Here is an 18,658-nt window from a genome sequence, read left to right as displayed (position 1 = left end):
ACCTAAAGAGCAGAAGATGTTTTAGCTTTAATGATGAAGATTATATGTCTGATTTTGATCCGCTTTGTGACTAAGCTTTTCTTTATGTGGTCATTTCTGTCATTAAGAACATCGTTTTTAAAGTTATTTATTTTTATTGTTTCAGACACCCAGCACATGCTCTGACCAGACAGGCAACAACAAAGCATGACCGTCCTACTTCTGGTGGACTTTAGGATCCCCAGGAGGCCGTCTCTAAACTAGGACCAGTGACACACTGGATCAACAATCCTCCCACATACTACCTTCAGTTCAAACAAATAAAGAACTAATTATTGGCTGTAAAGTATTTGTTTTCATTCTCTAATTTACAAAAATGCAAATATGAACATGTTTTTTTTTAATGATGATGTTTTAGAAAAGTAACTCTGAAAATATTTACAAATAGAAGGTATTTTTGAGGTTTTAATGTAAATGACCAAACATTTTACATGTTTCATGGAAAGCATTTCCCTCGGTTTTTGCATGTCCCTCTTGTTGCTCTGCTAACATCAGTAAATCCAAATAGTAAAAGGATGCAACATTAAAATAGTTTTTACGTCATAGATCTTCAACTCTTTGATCGCAGGAGTAACTCTGATGATTTATAATTCTAGGGCAATAATAAACCCATTTTTGTTCAAGTTCTTGAAATCACTATCTACCCCTATTATTATGTGATTATTTCCCCTTTAAAAGATAAATTAAGTCAGTTAATGACATCACCAAAAGCATTTCATATTTTCTCACTTTAGATTGTCACAACTGCCGCAAATTGATCAAACTTGTGAAATTCTGATCTGTCAGGTAAAATTACTGCGATTTTGCCAAATTGCTTTGCTTAATTACTATTCCTTAAAAAGTAAGAGACAAGTGTATGTTCTGAAGATGGTGGTTAATTGCAATATTCAGTTCAGTTTAGCTTATTCAGATCAAGTCGGTCCAACTAATTTCCAACGATACAGAAACACACAATAAATCAAATTCATATGAATATAATCAAATCACAAAGACAAATTAGATTCAAGGAAATATGAAAAAATCTGATCCTAAATGTGATGCAGGACAATTGAATTCAGTTCATAATGCTTATTGGACAAAAGTCGCCAGTGTAAAAAAGCCCAGCTGGCTGCATCGAATCATTGACTTCGATATTGGGGCGTTATATGTTTTTAACTGTGTTTTAACCTTTTTAACTGATTAATAGTTTTGTTTTAAGTAAATTATTTATCCTCTTCACGTTCACCCATTAACATCGTCCACTCATATCAAGATCATGTCATCTTAAGGTGTGTGAAGCTTGTGTGATTTCTTTAAAACCAAATAAGGAAAAAAATCGTTTTTAATGAAAGTTTGACCAAATATCATTGGAGTCAGATTTAACATAAAAAAGGAAATGCAACTATTATATATTTTTAAAGGAAAACAAAAATGTTGCAGTCTTTTGTTATCATTAACAGACATCTTGTTGTTGTATTGTTGTATTATTCTACAGATATGGCTAAGAAAATGACCAAAATGTGTTTTCTATTATCCTCCAGGTTTAGAGGGACTTTAGAGGGATGTTTTCTGTGGCAGATTGATTTAACCTCTATTGCCTGTTTACAGTGAATAAATAAAAAGCATTGACACTTGGCCCACATGCATTTCTGACAGCTTATGGACTCCTTCATAGAACAAATATTAAGAGAAATGGAAAAATTTGTATTTCTCCCCTAAAAATCTCGATTTTTAGGAAATTTCAAAAGGCACTTTATAGTTAAAGTGCTATTAACTCAGTGACATTTATTTTTAGGTCCTGACTGTGAGAGCTTCTATTTTTCACCACAATAACATGTTTACATATATTTCCAAAACCTAAAGCAGACAATTAGGAGCTTCTACCCTAAGATCTCTCCTTGAAGAGTGAGACTAGAGTCCTGCCTTGATAATTAGCTTGGAGGGGCATCCTGAAGCATCACACAAAATCGTCTTCTCTAGCAAAGATACGACCGATATGAGACTCAGCTCCACTTCAGAGGGTTTAACAGATCACACCATTCTGGATGGGACACTTCACTCCATCTTTTATGATCCCCGCAATGTTACTCGCATGGAAGAATTCCCATAAACTCATCCAATCATAAGAAAAATTAATGAATCAGTAGCTAGTAGAACAACCTTTAGCACCAATAAGTTTTAAGTAATCCTTTCCTGTATGACTTTATCAGTCTCTCATATCATTGTAGAGAATATTTTGGTCCACTTTTCCTTACAATGTTGCTTCAGTTCATTGAGGTTTGCAGACATTTGTTCCTCTCCAAATCTCTAAAAGGTCCCACCCACATCATTTCAGTCAAGTAACGGTCTAGACTTTGACTGATTTAATGCATGCCTTATGAATTTAATCATATGTCCTCATCCTTTATCTACATTTTAATGAATTAATAAAAAGGTGCATTAAAACAAATGCAGATGTTAAGATTGAAAAATATATGGTGAATATGTCATTGCCATATCAGTGTGTGCAATATGCAAAACACAAAGGACTGTTAGGAGTGCAATAATTGTTGACTAATATATTATGAACTTGCATTTTACAGGGTAATATAATGTTTAGCCAGTTGGACAGTTTTACAGCAGCAGATGTTTACATTGGACACAAATGACATTATCCTAAATGCTAAAGGTCAAAAGGTGATGGAAGCACAGATGAGAAAAAGGGAAAAGAAAGAAATAGGAATATGGCAACTGATATTGTCATCATAGTATTTACCAATGTTATCGCAATCTCAAGATTTATTTAATATCGTGCAGCCCTAATTAATGTATTTATTGACCAAAATGGTCGAAATTCTTAGTTTGGATCCATTTATCAGATAGGGAAAATAAAATTCAAATGGTTCAGCATTCAGTCCCTGCCGATAATCTATCAAAGCTGATCAAGGGGAAGTTGCGTTCTACATCTGATTGATAGGCACTAGGGCTGCAGCTAATGATTCTTTTATTAATCGACTAATCTATCAATAATTTTTTCAATAAGTTAATTAGACGACTAGTTGCAATTATTTTTCATGATACCCATCATCACTTTCTGTAATTACAGCTGACATTTCAGTCATTTGTAAAAATGTTTTAACTCACTTTATCTAGTCCACACTTCGTGAATGTCACTTTGTTGCCACTCTCCTTTATTTAACACCTTTACAAATGAAGACTCATAAAATATGAACATGAAATTTAACTTATTTAAAAAAATATATATTTACTTTCAACTGCTAAAAAGTCAAGTAAAGATCCAAAATGATTTAAAAACAAAAAGTTTCGATAAGCAAATTATTCATTTCCAAATATTCAGATTAAAGTTAAATAAAACGATCCTGTTGTGCCACTTTACATTAATCTCAGCCAAACCGAATTGCTACGTAACAAACCAATAAGTAAACTAAGCCAAACATTAACCATTATATATCACCTGACTGAATTAAATCTGTGTTTAACTTCCACTGACTGGTGAAAGCCAGCGGCAGTTTGAAAACGATGTGCCCTGGGAGTCAGGCTTTCTTTCTGGGTACAGAGCGCATCGACCACCTGGTCAGCTGACGGTGCGCTTTTGCAATTAAAGCTGCAGTAACTTGTAAAAATTTATTTTTTATAAATTTGTTAAAACTGTCAATATGTCCTGACAGTAAAATATAAGACAAATAATGTGTAAAAAAAAAATTTAAATCAAGCTCCACTGTCTCCTCCCAGTGGTCCTACTCCCATTTGCAGAAATACACTGCTCCTGGTCAGAAACAACCAATCAGAGCCAAGAGGAATGCTCACACTCCTACCCCGCACAGCACATACGGTCGTTCGAGCTCAAGATTGCTGGTGTGCTGCAGCTGTGCTAATGGCAGTAAAATAACCTAACGTTACAGCAAAGCTGCCAATTTCTCTTGTGGCACCTGCTCAGAAAACAAAAAAAAGTTAAACAGAAGAAGATCGATGACGAAGAGCAAGCTTCGCGTTCATGGCAGGCTCCGCTATGGGGGAGGAGCTGTGGAGGGAGCTCTGTAGCACAGCAGGTAGCAAAGGGGAGGGGCCTGTAAGGTGTGCTTGTTCAAATTTTCAGGCAGCTTTAAGCCATGTCCTGATAAACCAAGCAGATATTTTAGCTTTACCCAGCTACATTGTCATCTAAAAACATTACAAAAGTCCATTTTGTCCATAAAGTCTAATTTATCAAACTTCACTCACAGCTTTTGATGCTTTCCTTTGCCAAGACTGCTGCAACCTGCAATAAATTATGGGATAGGTCAGGCCATATCCTGGAAACATGCAGTTCCCTTTAGTGAACTGCAGGTGATATACAGCGCTGTTTTTTATATGTTTTTAAATGATGCTTCGACGCATGGAATTTTTCATAGACATTTTTTTCATAATCGTCAAAATGGTTGTAGGGTGAAATCTATAACCATTTGCTTGTCGATTTCACCCTAGAACACTTTTATATACAGAATAGTTCATGATTAACTCACTCACTCGCTGGCTGCATTACAAGGCCGTATTATTAGCCCTCCACCACCATGCTTGACAGTTGACATTAGGTGTTTGTGCTGCCATATTGATTTTAAACTAGGTTTTCTCCTGTCTATCCTTCTAAAAAAGCCATACTTACAAGCCTACACAGTCTGTGACTGAGTTATTGTTTTTTCTGGCATTTCTCTAGACATTGCACCGTCTTACAGTGGGGATGAATTTGCTGAGAAGTCCCCTACTGGGAACATTGGCAGCGGTCTTGAATGCTTTGTGAATGAACTACCACTCTGTAGGATGATTGACTTAAAATGGTTTGAATGTGGTCTGACAAACCTTCAAATATTGATGAACAGCAAACGTAGATTAATTGTGTCAACACACCTGTATGTTCAATTTGATCACCAGATACTGGCTGACACTTTCCCTCTTAAATCTTATGGAAAAAGCGAGGGTGTACTTAGTTTTTTCTTTGAATTTTCTTCCTTCTCATGATTGTAAAAAGTACAATCTTCCAAAATTATGGTTCTTGGTTCACATTTTGTTTGATTTTACTAATGTCCTACTCATATTTTGTCATAATACTATGCTATTTCCCTTAAGTTTACTTTCAACTCTTAATGCAGGGTTACTTGTTTTTTTCTTATTATTTCATTATTTTTACTTTGGTATTTAGCTTGTAGGATTAGGCTAGCTCTTACATATAATATTTGTCAGTCTGTTTATTGGCAATTACTAAGTCACCTTAACTGTACATCAAGAGGAGCTTGTCACGATCAGCTGTGCAAGAACTACAAACCAATGACATTTCAACAGTCAGACCTCATAATCCAAAGCAGCATACATGCACTAAGGTTTCTCCTTGACCAGGAGTTTCCTTGACCTAAGGGGTTTAGCTGCCCAAACTAAACTTTTATCTATAAGCAGTTCATGGGAACTTGTCATATACTGAGCTGTTTTCATTAGATGCAAATCTATTCTGTGAGGTACCTAAAGATTGTATGCGGTTCGGGGCCCAAAATGCAGTAAAATATTGAAGGTCTCAAGGTTTGATCAGAGAGTCAATGACAGTTTCCCCCATAAGAATGACACTTACAGCACTTTGGGGGGCCATTAATAGGGTTGCAGTGGACAATAACTCCTTGCAGGCACTTCTACTCCCCTATGTCTGCGCTACTTTTACGGGCTAAACAAGAGGAGGTAGATGGGGAGTGAGAGGGGAGGATAGGAGCACTGGCATCCTTCAGCCTCCTCAAAGTCAGCTAGGCAGCTATTAACCTTGGGTTGGACTGCAGCGAGCAAAAAATTATTACGGCAAGTTATAATTTTATGGTGGTGGGGGTGCCGCACAAATAAATTCAGGCTGGTGGGACAGGGTAATTGGAGGGCTCGATAATAGGGTCCCCCCAAATGAACCAAGGTGTAAGAGGAGCGAAGTTCCAGCCCTCCACCCTCAGGTGATTTATCCCTCGTTCTTCCCAGCCCGGGAGTGACTCATAGCCTTCAGCCACTTGGGCACTAAGCCCAGCACTTTTTAATTATGTGGCAGTGGTGGGAGGAATTAAAGCAAGGAGAAGGAGAGAAGGGAGATTTGTAAGAGGAGAGGGTGTTGGAGGGATGAAGCCAAGCCGGCTTGTGGCTCCCACTTCATGGACTTCACTGCTAAAGCTCTTTAGCCGCACAGATGACAGTAAGCAGGACGGAGGAGTAGCAAGCGGGTGAGAGGTGCCAAGCTCGGCTGCTTTATCTCGTTAGCAGCCTTAAATGCCATGCCGAGGCGCCCTCCGATCTGTCATTTTCAACTATTGGTCTCTGAGGGATTTGAGAGGTGCTCAACGAGTTAAGAGAGACATTTCCACCCTGCATTACACTTAATGGGAGGTGGAGAGGCCAGCAGGCTTATGGATGCAGCAGAAGCTATCAGGGCTGAAATGCCAATTGAAAAAACATTTTTCATGCAAGTTCAAACTCACCTAAGTGTGCTAACCAGTGTTGGCCAGAAAACTTATGCAGAATGGGAAAGAAAATGAGCTTCATGAATAAAACAAGCCGCATATAGTGGGCCCACGATTCAGCTGTAGGGTAATCTGAAAGAAGATGACCTCAAGGATGAATAATGATCCCCGTTAGCTTTTCAAGCTCTAAATGCCCTTTGACATTTAAATACATATTAACGACTGGTGGATTTCTGCAAAACAACAGATAGTAGATGAGAGAAAATAGAGAATCAAGTAAAATCCCTCTTTAAAATTCACTCATCATACAGTTGAAGCAATGTTGACCATTGTTTGCAAGAGACCTCGAAATTCTTCTTATAAAATCTTAGTTTTTGCTTGTGGTAGAATTTTGATAAATGGAAAAGACACTAAAAACAAGGAGGTTTGTTTTGTTAACAGATGACGTATTATAAAAGAAAAAATACTTCGATTTTTGGGGATTTTTAGGAATGCCTACTCAAAACAGAGACACCAAATGCAACACTTCTATTTTCTCATTTTCCCATTTTGCAGTATGCATCACTGCAGGCTGATTGAGAAAAATATTCTGGTGCTGAACAGCTGAAGCCATGACTTTTGTCAGACCTGTTGAATAGTTTTGTTGCAAGGCATTATTTTTGCAAAGATAAAAGGTCGTGCATGTTTTAGCTTCTCCTGGAAGTTTGTATTTGACCCTGTCTTAGTTTGGAGGAACTGTCAGTCACAACTGATCAGCGAATGCTCTTCAGCTGAGATTGCAGAAAAAATTAATCTAAAGTCTTAAAATCCATATTTTATCCCTCAAGCCAGCATTAAGTCTTTGATTTGAGTTGCTTTAGATACATTTTTTTTCTTCAATGGTCTAAGACAGTGATTTTCTACCACTGTGAGAACGAGCTGAACTCTACAAAGAACTTGGAACAAACTTGGAAACGTTTGCTTATGTATGTATATTTTGCACTCACTGGCCACTTTATTAGGAATACCTTGCTAGTACCGGGTTTAATCTCCATTGGCTCTCAGAGTTGCCTTAGTTTTTTGTTGCATACATAACACCATGATGCAACATCACACAGTTGCTGCAGATTTGTTGGCTGCACATCCATGATGAGATTCTCACCAGACCCAAAAGATTCTCAGTTGGATGAAGACCTGATGACTGTGAAGACCATTGGAGTACAGTGTCATGGTTAAGAAAGTCGTGACAAGGTGGATTATCCTGCTAGAGGTAGCCATCAGAACATGGTCATAAAGTGATGGACATGGTCAGTTACAATACTCAAACTGGATGTGGCATTTAAACATTATCTGGTTCAAAAAGGCCCAAAATCTGCAAAAAAAAACATCCCCCACACCAGTACCTCAACACCACCAACCTGAACTGTTGATGCAAGGCAGGATGGACCCATGCTTGGATGTTGATTATGCCAAATTCTGATTGTAACATCTCAATGGCGCAGATGAAATCAAGACTTTTTCCTGTCAATTATTGTCCACTTTTGTGAGCTTGTGTGAATTGGAGTCTCAGGGTTCTGTTTTTTGCTGCAAGGATTGGCCCATGGTGTGGTCTCTTGCGGCTGTAGACATCTGCTTCAAGGTTCAACATGTGTGTTCAGAGATTCCAGTTATTTTAAACCCATGTGCCCATTCTCTTCTGACAGCACCAATGCACTTTCATCCGCATAACTGCCTCACAGATATTTTCTTTTTTGTTGGACCATTCACTATAAACCAGAGGGATGATTGTGCATGAAAATCACAGTAGATCAGCAGTTTCTGAAATAGGCAGACCAGCCCATCAAGCAACAAACAACCACACCAGGCTCAAAAGCCCTCAAACCCCTTTTCTTTCTCATTCTAATGCTCAGTTCGACTTCAACACTTCTGAATGCCTAAAAGCATTTAGGTGCTGACATGTGATTGGCTAATTCCCTATTTGTGTTCCACAATTAAAATGGTGTTCCTAATAAAGCGTGCAAAATATATTGACGGTCTATTTTGAATTAAATAGTTGGACCGCATGTGTATCTGACCAAACAATCCATACCAAAGCTGATCCTTTCTTCATGAATCATCTGTATCTGGTCTGGTCTTTAAATCAACATATCTGTTCTCATTGTGTTTAAATTTTAACAAAACATTTATTTGAGATCAACAAGATTTGACTAAGAAGAACAATTTTACATATTTTAGCCCAAGGAAGACAGTGAGGGCAAGTATATCAAGCTATTAACAATGTGTAACAGGGAATCACACAGAGAGGCTGGGACACATTGTCACCATTCCCAAAAGACTCTGTATTAGCGTCGCAACACAGGACTTGGACTGAACCATGCCGGCATTCAGTGCCAGACTGTTTTCACACTGAAGTCGGCCAGAAAATAGGCTCCCTCTTTTTAAAAGGCACACATAATGCTTTCTCTTGCTCAGAGACCTAATTATTTCTCCTCCTGTTTAGAGCCAACTGTTACTGTCATCTGTCTCTGTAATGACCTCTGCAAGATGTGCATGTATGCATGCGCAACCTCTCATTCTGTTTCCTTTACACACTCCCAGACACACCAATGGGCTCAGAGCGGCAACAATCAGACACAGAGAAACGGATGAATGAACACAAAGGATGCTTCAGATTCATCTTCCAATGGGGACAGCACAACCTGAAATAAAGGTGCACATGTAAAGACCCAATGAAATAAAGGGTTTATAAAAATGGCATCACTATCAATCAATGCAGAAATAAATTACTTATTGATTAACTATTTAAATGTGGAGAAATTCATGATTCATCAAAATGTTTGCTGAAAAGGCCATCGATAACTATACAAGTTCTGAATATCTGTTTTTCAGTTTGCTGCTTTTAGCTTTTCAGAAGATAATTTGTACTGGAATATGATTTTTTTGTTTTGGCTTTAGTGTGTTCTGAAGTTTTAAAAAAACATTTGTAAATCATCTATTCAAACTAGGCATGAGCTGGTGACAAGGTATACCAAGGTTTAAAATGTTACAGTATTAAAACCAGTAAAATCTTCCATTATACAATTCCTACAGTTTAAAGTCCTTTTAGTGAGATCCCATAGAAAATGCTGGTGTGACCCCAAATTTTTCTGCCTGCATGGAGCATTGAGTGACCAAGCACTGCAGCTCCCCCTCCTGATGTTGCACACGCTTAGTCAGCTGGCTTAAAGAACGCAACAACAATTTCTACAAGCATCCAAGAAACGCAAATCCGTTGGTTTGGAAATACAGTGCTCAAACAATTAGAGGGAACACTCAAATAACACATCCTAGATCTGAATGAATGAAATATTCTCATTAAATACTTTGTTCTGTGCAAAGTTGAATGTGCTGACAACAAAATCACACAAAAATCATCAATGGAAATCAAATTTATTAACCAATGGAGGCCTGGATTTGGAGTCACACATACAATTTAAGTGGAAAAACACACTACAGGCTGACCCAACTTTGATGTAATGTCCTTAAAACAAGTCAAATGAGGCTCAGTATTGTGTATGACCTCCCTACAATGCCTGGGCTCCTGATGAGACGGCTGATGGTCTCCTGAGGGATCTCCTCCCAGACCTGGACTAAAGCATCCGCCAACTCCTGGACAGTCTGGTGCAACGTGACGTTGGTGGATGGAGCGAGACATGATGTCCCAGATGTGCTCAATCAGATTCAGGTCTGGGGAACAGGCGGGCCAGTCCATAGCTTCAGTGTCTTCATCTTGCAGGACTAGCTGACACACTCCAGCCACATGAGGTCTAGCGTTGTCCTGCATTAGGAGGAACCCAGGGTCAACTGCACCAGCATATGGTCTCACAAAGGGTCTGAGGATCTCATTTCGGTACCTAATGGCAGTCAGGCTACCTCTAGCTAGCACATTGAGGGCCATGCAGCCCTCCAAAGAAATGCCACCCCACACCATTACTGACCCACTGCCAAACAGGTCATGCTGAAGGATGTTGCTGGCAGCAGATCGCTCTCCACGGTGTCTCCAGACTCTGTCACGTCTGTCACATGTGCTCAGTGTGAACCTGCTTTCATCTGTGAAGACCACAGGGCACCAGTGGTGAATTTGCCAATCCTGGTGTTCTCTGGCAAATGCCAAGCGTCCTGCACGGTGTTGGACTGTGAGCACAACCCCCATTTGTGGACGTCGGGCCCTCATACCATCCTCATGGAGTTGGTTTCTAACGGTTTGTGCAGACACATGCACATTTGTGGCCTGCTGGAGGTCATTTTGCAGGGCTTTGGCTGTGCTCCTCCTGTTCCTCCTTGCACAAAGGTGGAGGTGGCGGTCCTGCTGCTGGGTTGTTGCCCTCCTACTGCCTCCACCACATCTCCTGGTGTACTGGCCTGTCTCCTGGTAGCGCCTCCAGGCTCTAGCCACTACGCTGACAGACACAGCAAACCTTCTTGCCACAGCTCGCATTGATGTGCCATCCTGGATGAGCTGCACTACCTGACCCACTTGTGTGGGTTGTAGAGTCCGTCTCATGCTACCACGAGTGTGAAAGCACCACCAACATTCAAAAGTGACCAAAACATCAGCCAGAAAGCATAGGTACTGAGAAGTGGTCTGTGGTCCCACCTGCAGAACCACTCCTTTATTGAGTGTGTCTTGCTAATCGCTAAAGATTTCCCCCTTGTTGTCTATTCCATTTGCACAACAGCTGTGAAATTGATTGTCAATCAGTGTTGCTTCCTAAGTGGACTGTTTGATTTCACAGAAGTTTGATTTACTTGGAGTTATATTGTGTTGTTTATGTGTTCCCTTAATTTTTTTGAGCAGTGTATAACCGCTTGCGAACAGTGCAGACATTAGTTGTGCGGAAACTAAAGAGCGCCACCCCTCATTCTCATTAATGTGGCAAATTATGGGCAGCATGTGACCTAAGCATCCAACTGTAGGCTGGGTACAAGACTTACTAACAAAGCTAATTTCAACTTGTTTTACCCCCAGGCTAAAGTGCAAAATAGCAACAAGTTATTATATTGTGTAATAAGCATATTCACTTGAAACATACCAATAAATATAGTGGGTGTGTAGTTTTGCTCAAGTCTAAGTATAAAAATACATTTTGTAAATAGGGCTTTCAATTACTTTTTTGTTTCTGATTAATTTATCATAGTCCAAATCTTTTAAAAAATGTACTCACGACTATAAACTTTAAGCCAGATGAAAACATGCATCCGTGCTGCCTTGTATTTATGGGTTAGGTTGCTGGTGGTAGTTTAATAATGTAGAGGATATGTTCTTGTCACAATTAAGGCTTGTTAACTGCTGACTGACTCCTTCCCTTTTGACCAAATTTAACCAAATTAATGCCTTATGTCACAAAGCTCAAATCATCTCATTCTGGTTTCTTGAACATTGAAATGTTCACAGTATTGCTGTTAAATGGTAAATGGACTGAACTTATATAGCACCTTTCCAGTCATATTGATCACTCAAAGCGCTTTACACTAGAGCCACACTCACGCAGACGCACTCACTAACGCGCACACATTCATACACCGAGCACCTTTGGGATATGGTGGGATGGGAGATTTGCATGATGGATTTGCAGCTGCAAATCTGCAGTAACTGCGTATTGGTAGGATGTCAATATGAATCAAAATCTTCAAAGAATGTTGTGACAAAGTGGGTGAGAACACTATTTGCCCCAGAGAGTTTAGTCTATTATTTTCAGTTAACATTCTTGTTTGTTTGACTTAGCCATACTTCATCTTTATTCTGCAATCTGCAAATATTAACTATCCCTGGTTTGTTTATGTTTTGCATTTTTACAGATTATTTGCTTTAACAGCATGGTCTAAATCGCCTCTGACAAGTTATGCCAAGTCCACATTTTATTGTTTAGGACAGTTAATGAGTGCATTTTATTTTGTCAATTAACTTAACCTACATACCTGTGTTCCAGGAGCGAATGAAGAAAGTGCTTCATCACTTCCTGTGTTTATAGCTTCGTTAACAAAACTTATGTCACAAGAAGGGACCAGGTGAAGAGTGGTACGAAAAACTGTTCTCATTTCATAAAATCAATTTTAGGGATTTCGTTTGAATTAGTTTTATGGATGCTATTGTGCAATGTAATGGCTAAACTCTAAAAGGTGTTTGATTGTTGCTGGCAGGAAGAAGCATCAATAATTGTAATGACACTTACCTGTTATACAGAATATTATACTGGAGACCATTTTGTTGGAATAGCTTGAGAGTATTCAAACAGAAACATGTTTAGTGTAGCTGAGTGTACTTGACATTAATTTAGGTTGCTTTTAGTTTAGTTAAGATCATCTGAGCCATGTTAACTAGTGAATTAATAGTTTTAGGATTTTAGTAAATATTATTTTTCGTGCCGCCATTTTTTGTAAATAAACCACATGCTACACTGGGCAACATGCCAACAGCCCTTCTTCAGCCACTTTGACCAGGCTATCCCACAAATGTTTTCAACATCTTGCTGACTCTATCTCAGAAAAAATTAAGGCAGTTCTGAAGGGGAAAGGGTTGTCCAACCTGTAACTATTAAGGCATATCTAATTAAGTCACTGGTGAGTATAGTATTCCTGAATTTAAAAAAAATCACATTTTGGAATAATAATAAAAAATAATAATTTAGTAAAAGAAAAGTGAAAAAAACGTTTCAAAAGCAGTTGGATCATAGATCAATTTAAATTATGGTAAAATACTTAGATGATGAATGATGGAAGCTATTGGATGCAGCTAAAAAAAACGTAGATAAGCCTTGTGGATGAAACTTAAGATAAAGAAGATGCAAGCACAGCTTGTAAAATGTCTCTGAGGAAAAGAAAAAAGACAGAAATCCTTCCATAAATATGAGGAAGATCGACAAGGTCAAACACAAGGCACATGACTCAATTTAAGACCTAATAGACACCAATTTATTTTGCATTTAGCCTAAATAAATAAAACAGTATAAACATCTTACCATTAGTGACTGTACCATCAATACACTGTATCTTTACGTTACAGTGTAGGATATTTATTTCATACCAAGCTTTGCTTAAAAATGTAAAATGTTAGCGCTGAAGTGGTTTTCTTACTTGGTTGTCAAATTTCAGTGACTGTGTGCCCACGAGGAAGCGAATGGCATCAGTCTCAGCTGTTTGGGCCGTAAGCGCACGAGCCTGCAAAACAATAATAAGGTGTCAATAGAATAGAATAGAATAGAATAGAATAGAGCGTCAGATATCAGGTACTGCCTACCTGAAACTCGAGACCATATATGACAGGAGCGTCGTCTTCCATTTTTCACCTTGTTGCCAACCGTTTTATATCCTTTAAAAGCCGATTCAAAAACAAATTACCTCAAAAATCCATCCAGTTTCGTTAGGAGCAGTTAAAAACAAACGACTGTAGCATCACTTCCGCGATTTAAGACAAACGTACGGCTAATTTACGTAACAGCAGCCAAACAACATTGCTGCGGGCTTTTCGTTTTACGTACAACCATTTCAAGAATCCTACTCCGCAATCTATGACGACGCTTTTTTGCGCGGCGCATGCGTATTACTTTTTCATCCGTCAGGGCAGTAAGGTAAGGATATAGCATTGTGTTTCAGCGTTTCGGTTTATTCTTTGACATTTATTCTTGTCTGACTACAAGTGTAGCATGTAACGTTCAATAAAATACCCTGGCAATTGTCAGATAAGCTTTACAACAACAGGTAACCGTTAAGTGACGGTAAAATATGATGATTAGCCGGCTAATGTAGCATTAGCGCTATAGCTTTGTCAAGAGAGACAGTCTAAATCATACCTGGATAACAAAATAAAACAATGCACACTAAGCTTACTTCTGTAGCTGTACGTCAGCGTCAATGATGCGTCTTGTAACTATTGGTGTTTGGGCTGACAGGAAGTCAAGGTTTCCAGCTTCCTGAAAGGAAAATGGGGAACATAAGACAAGGGAACCTGAAGTTTCCTATCCATTATATGCCTAATCTAGAAAGAAAGCACATACAATTTAATGTACAAGTACATCTCCACAGATAAATGCCCACTTTTTCATAATTTAAAAAGGGTCACCATACTGTTTCATTTTTATTTTTTATTTTGTGCTATCAGAACCACTTGGATCAGGATTTCAATCTGGACATGTGGCCCTTAAACTAATTATATAGTTAAAACTTGTATTTTTTATTTTTTATTTTTTTATAAATGCTGTATACAAAGCTATTTTAATAGATATACATTAGTTGTTGTAATACATGGGCAAGCTAACTTTAAATGAATAATAAGGTTCTGGTTTTACAGGAGCAGTAAGATGGATAAAGAGGAAGCTCCCACCCAGCGGCCCGTGTTTTTGGGCATCACGGTTGAAGATGAAGATGCAGTTCCAGAGCCCGCTGGAGAGGCCATAGGTCAGATCACAACCAAAGATGACATCCTGCTCCAGGAGGACAGTATTGATCTGGACGGCACAGGCTTTGTCACACCCCAGGAGGACAGCAGTGCCACACCCACTGAGAGCCTGATGGACAGACTGAATGATCAAATGATGGAGAGCGTCATGATTTCCGACTCACCTAACAACAGCGAGGAGGACGATGTGGCTCCTATCGACTCCTATCTGGATGGCGGGGAGCAGGAGAATGCAACCCTAGGACACAAAGAGGAGGACAGTAAAATTGGACAGAACACGACTGAAATTAAGATCTCAGTAGACCATCTGGAAAAAGAAGGATCTGAACAGGAAACAAAAGAGGAGGTGGGTTCACAACAGCAGGTTATGGCTTCTGTTTCACCTCAAGATGATTCTCCAAGTCCAGCTGCTACTAGGATTGAGGATCCAGAGCTGCAGTCAATCAGTCCAAAAGATGAGCCTGTGCCAGTGTGCACTATATTCAGCCAGAGCACATTGCCAAAGTTGTTGGCGCCTGATGGCTTCCAGCCTACCCTGATTAAGTCCCCCAGCTTTACCATGGGGAGTGCAGGTGGAAGTGATGAAGCTATGACTCCCAGTAAGCTAACTGTTCCCCTTGTGTGTCAGCCCAGCCCTAGCCTCAGTAAATTCTTCGCTGACAATGGACAAGCCAATCCAGCCTCTGACTTCTTTGATTCTTTCACTGCTACATCGTCCTTTATTTCCGTTTCCAACCCAAATGCTGACCTTTCTCCTGGAGGTGCCCCGTCACACATCGCACTTACACCTGAGCACCAGGTCTCCTCAACCTCCTCCTCTATCTCCACCCCAGGAGCGCTTTTAGACTGTTCAACTCCTACTCCTAGCCCAGCTCCCACTGAACCAAACACAAACTCCCAACCTCTTCCTGAACCAAACACAAACTCCCAACCTCTTCCACCCCAGACTGTTTCAGCTCCAACAACGTCCCCAGTCCCAGTTTCAGCCACACAGGCACAGTCCTTCAACCAGCTTCAAGCTGTGTTCTCAGGCAGCGACGACCCATTTGCCACCGCACTAAGCTTGAGTGAGGTGGACAGGCGACATGATGCCTGGCTGCCTTGTGAGGAGACGAGAAAAGTTTTGATATCTGTTGCCACCCAGCAGTACAGTCCAGCATATGTAGAAAGCAACAACCTCACAATGCCTGGACTGAAGTTTGACAACCTGCAGGTAGGACTTTTCAAACCAGTTAAATTTATCCATTAAACCAGAGTGGCTTTTATCTGTAGGTGCTGCAACAGTTCTCATATTGATTACTGTGAAAATGAGCACAGGATCAGTCACTATTACTCTTGTATTTAGTTATGAAACTAATTATGTAAAATATTATGCAGTAGAAATGTGACATTTTTGCTCTTTAACAGATCTGGATTTATTCACCCCTTCAACACTTCATAGCCCATTTCTTATCTTCACAGTATCATTATTTTCCATTTCCTACCATTTGTATCTATGGTGCACTCGATTATTTTTATTGTAGTTTGGTATTTTCACAAAATATTTACTAAAAACTTTGTATTACACTACTCTTATTTATTTTGGTTCTGATCCTCTTTCTGACTCTAATGAAATGTGACAGATTATGGCCCTTATCAAACCAAAATAACTAAACAGCCTATTGCTGGTAGTTTATATGCATTGGTAATGTATAACCATACTTTTACAGTACATTATGCAGAATATAGACAGTTATTTTAAATAATTGGTTGTCGAAGCAGGTGCAAAATCTCCCCTTGGTGGGGATGAATTTTCCCACCATTTTCAAGTCAAACATTTAGACCAGTTGTTTAACCTTGACAGCTTCTCTTACACACTCTTGTATTTTTCTTTTACAATTTTGTAGCAGTTAAATCATATTTGTTTTATATCATTATATTAGAGTATCAAATATTAGTATATCAAATAACATTAGTCATGATAAGTAGGCGTGTCATGCATATGCTCTGCATAACAATCACATATTTAGCCAATTGGATGGACTCTAGGTGCCCTTTATGCCGATCTTAGGGGCTGAGGTATGAATGCTCACAGTGAGTGGTGGGGACATTGTGTAATGGTAAAGATAGAAAAAATGTGGGTTAACTGTAATCGATATCGTCATCCCAATTTTTATCAATGGTGTTACAATTACACATTTTCTTGATATTGTTTCTTGATATTATTTAAATGGCCATGCGCTTTGCAAATTATCTTCTTCAGAATACTGCAAAACTAGTGTCTGCCTTATCTGTAGCTTTTATATAAGCATGATCTCTCATCCCTGTTGCTTGTGTGGTCCTGCTTCTTCTTCAAAAAGTATGTTGGCTTTGTGTTTTGCTTCAGGGAGATGCTGTGAAAGATCTAATGCTTCGTTTCTTGGGAGAGCAGGCAGCCATGAGGCGTCAGGTCCTCACCGCCAACTCTGTGGAGCAGTCCTTCATCGGCCTCAGACAGCTTATTGTAAGTGGTTTACGATCTTTTTGTTTAGGAATAACTTTTGAAAAAGCTGAATGTTGTAAAATAGTTCCAAGTCACAGCAAAGTATGGTTGTGATGCACTTTTCCTTTGCATTAAATTATTTAGATGTACAGTGCCTTGCAAAAGTATGTACAGTATACCCCTTAAGCTTTGTCAAATATTGTCATGGACAGCAACAAACTTTAATACATTTTGTCATGATGATATGTGATGAACCTACTCGAAGCTGTGCATAACTCGGAATTGGGAAGAACATTTTGATTGGGTTCCAAAAATCTTTACAAATAATAAATCTGAAAAGTGTGGCACAAAACTGAAAGTTACTGTTAAAAGAAAGCCAAAAGAAGACCTGTTTGCAGTTTGCCACATGACATCTAAGGAACACAGCAAACGCATGGTAGAAAGTGCTCTTGTCTCCTGGACTAAAATATAGCTTTTTGGCCTAAATATGCAATGCCTTGTGTGGAGGAAAACTAATACTATCCCCATATGAAGCATGGTGGTGGCAGCGTTATGGTGTTGGGATGCGTTTTGTCATCGAGGATAGGGAATCTTGTTAGAGTTGATAGAAAGAAGGGTGACACTAAATACTTGCGACTTGACCAGAACAGCATCTTCTAGCCGGGCAACAACCTTAGCAGACAGCTAGAGCCACAGCAGAATGGTTTAGATTCAAGTATATTCATGTGATGGAATGGTACCGTCAAAGTCCAGACCCAAATCAAATTTCTGTGGCAAGACCAAAAAGTTTGATGTTCACAGATGCTCTTCGCTCAGTCTGAATGAGCTTGAACTATTTTGCAAAAGAGAATTTGCAACAATGTCAGTATACGTACAGTGCTGGTAGAGACAAACGCTGGTTAGAGACGAAAGACTTACAGCTGGAATTGCATTGAACGGTGATTACACAAAGTATTGACTTAAGTCAGATAATGCATGCCAAACATTTTTAGCCTTTTTTTTTGTTAAATATACATTTATCCCTTTCCATCCATTTTAGAAATATTCACTGCTTTGTGTTCTGCTTTGTGTTGGTAAAATACCCTAAAGTTTTTGATTGTAACGTCACAAAACTTGAATACATTTTAAACCTCTGTTCTATTGCTACACCTGTTGGTAGGGAAATGAAAATGGTTTACATTTAATTCAGAATTTAACTTTGTTTTATGTTGAGGTTGAACTATAATTATTTTAATAGGCAGTGACAATCCTGCTTTCCAAAAAACAAATGTTTGTTTCAGAAAGCAGGAGATTCTACAGGATTTCTTTTTT

General features: G+C 39.1%; 2 protein-coding genes across 2 annotated transcripts in view; one reads left to right on the top strand and one right to left on the bottom strand.

The window, feature by feature from the left end:
• eipr1 (EARP complex and GARP complex interacting protein 1) overlaps window positions 1-13,870 on the bottom strand; it is an 83,007-nt gene extending 69,137 nt beyond the window's left edge. The window contains exons 1-2 of the mRNA XM_047344694.1: window positions 13,729-13,870; window positions 13,566-13,649 (exon numbers count right to left, since the gene is read on the bottom strand). Of these exons, the coding sequence (XP_047200650.1) occupies window positions 13,566-13,649; window positions 13,729-13,770 (126 nt within the window). The 5' untranslated portion in view covers window positions 13,771-13,870. The remainder of the gene's footprint in view (window positions 1-13,565; window positions 13,650-13,728) is intronic.
• A 55-nt stretch (window positions 13,871-13,925) lies between these two features.
• The window catches only part of trappc12 (trafficking protein particle complex subunit 12), a 39,781-nt gene continuing 35,048 nt past the window's right edge, over window positions 13,926-18,658 (top strand). The window contains exons 1-3 of the mRNA XM_047344692.1: window positions 13,926-14,059; window positions 14,779-16,099; window positions 17,252-17,368. Coding sequence (XP_047200648.1) covers window positions 14,025-14,059; window positions 14,779-16,099; window positions 17,252-17,368 — 1,473 coding nt within the window. The 5' untranslated portion in view covers window positions 13,926-14,024. The remainder of the gene's footprint in view (window positions 14,060-14,778; window positions 16,100-17,251; window positions 17,369-18,658) is intronic.

This window comes from Girardinichthys multiradiatus, chromosome 19 (genome assembly GCF_021462225.1).
Source record: "Girardinichthys multiradiatus isolate DD_20200921_A chromosome 19, DD_fGirMul_XY1, whole genome shotgun sequence".
NCBI lineage: Eukaryota > Metazoa > Chordata > Actinopteri > Cyprinodontiformes > Goodeidae > Girardinichthys > Girardinichthys multiradiatus.
The sequence above is the reverse complement of the archived record's forward strand: the minus strand, read 5'-3'. Positions and strand labels throughout refer to the sequence as shown.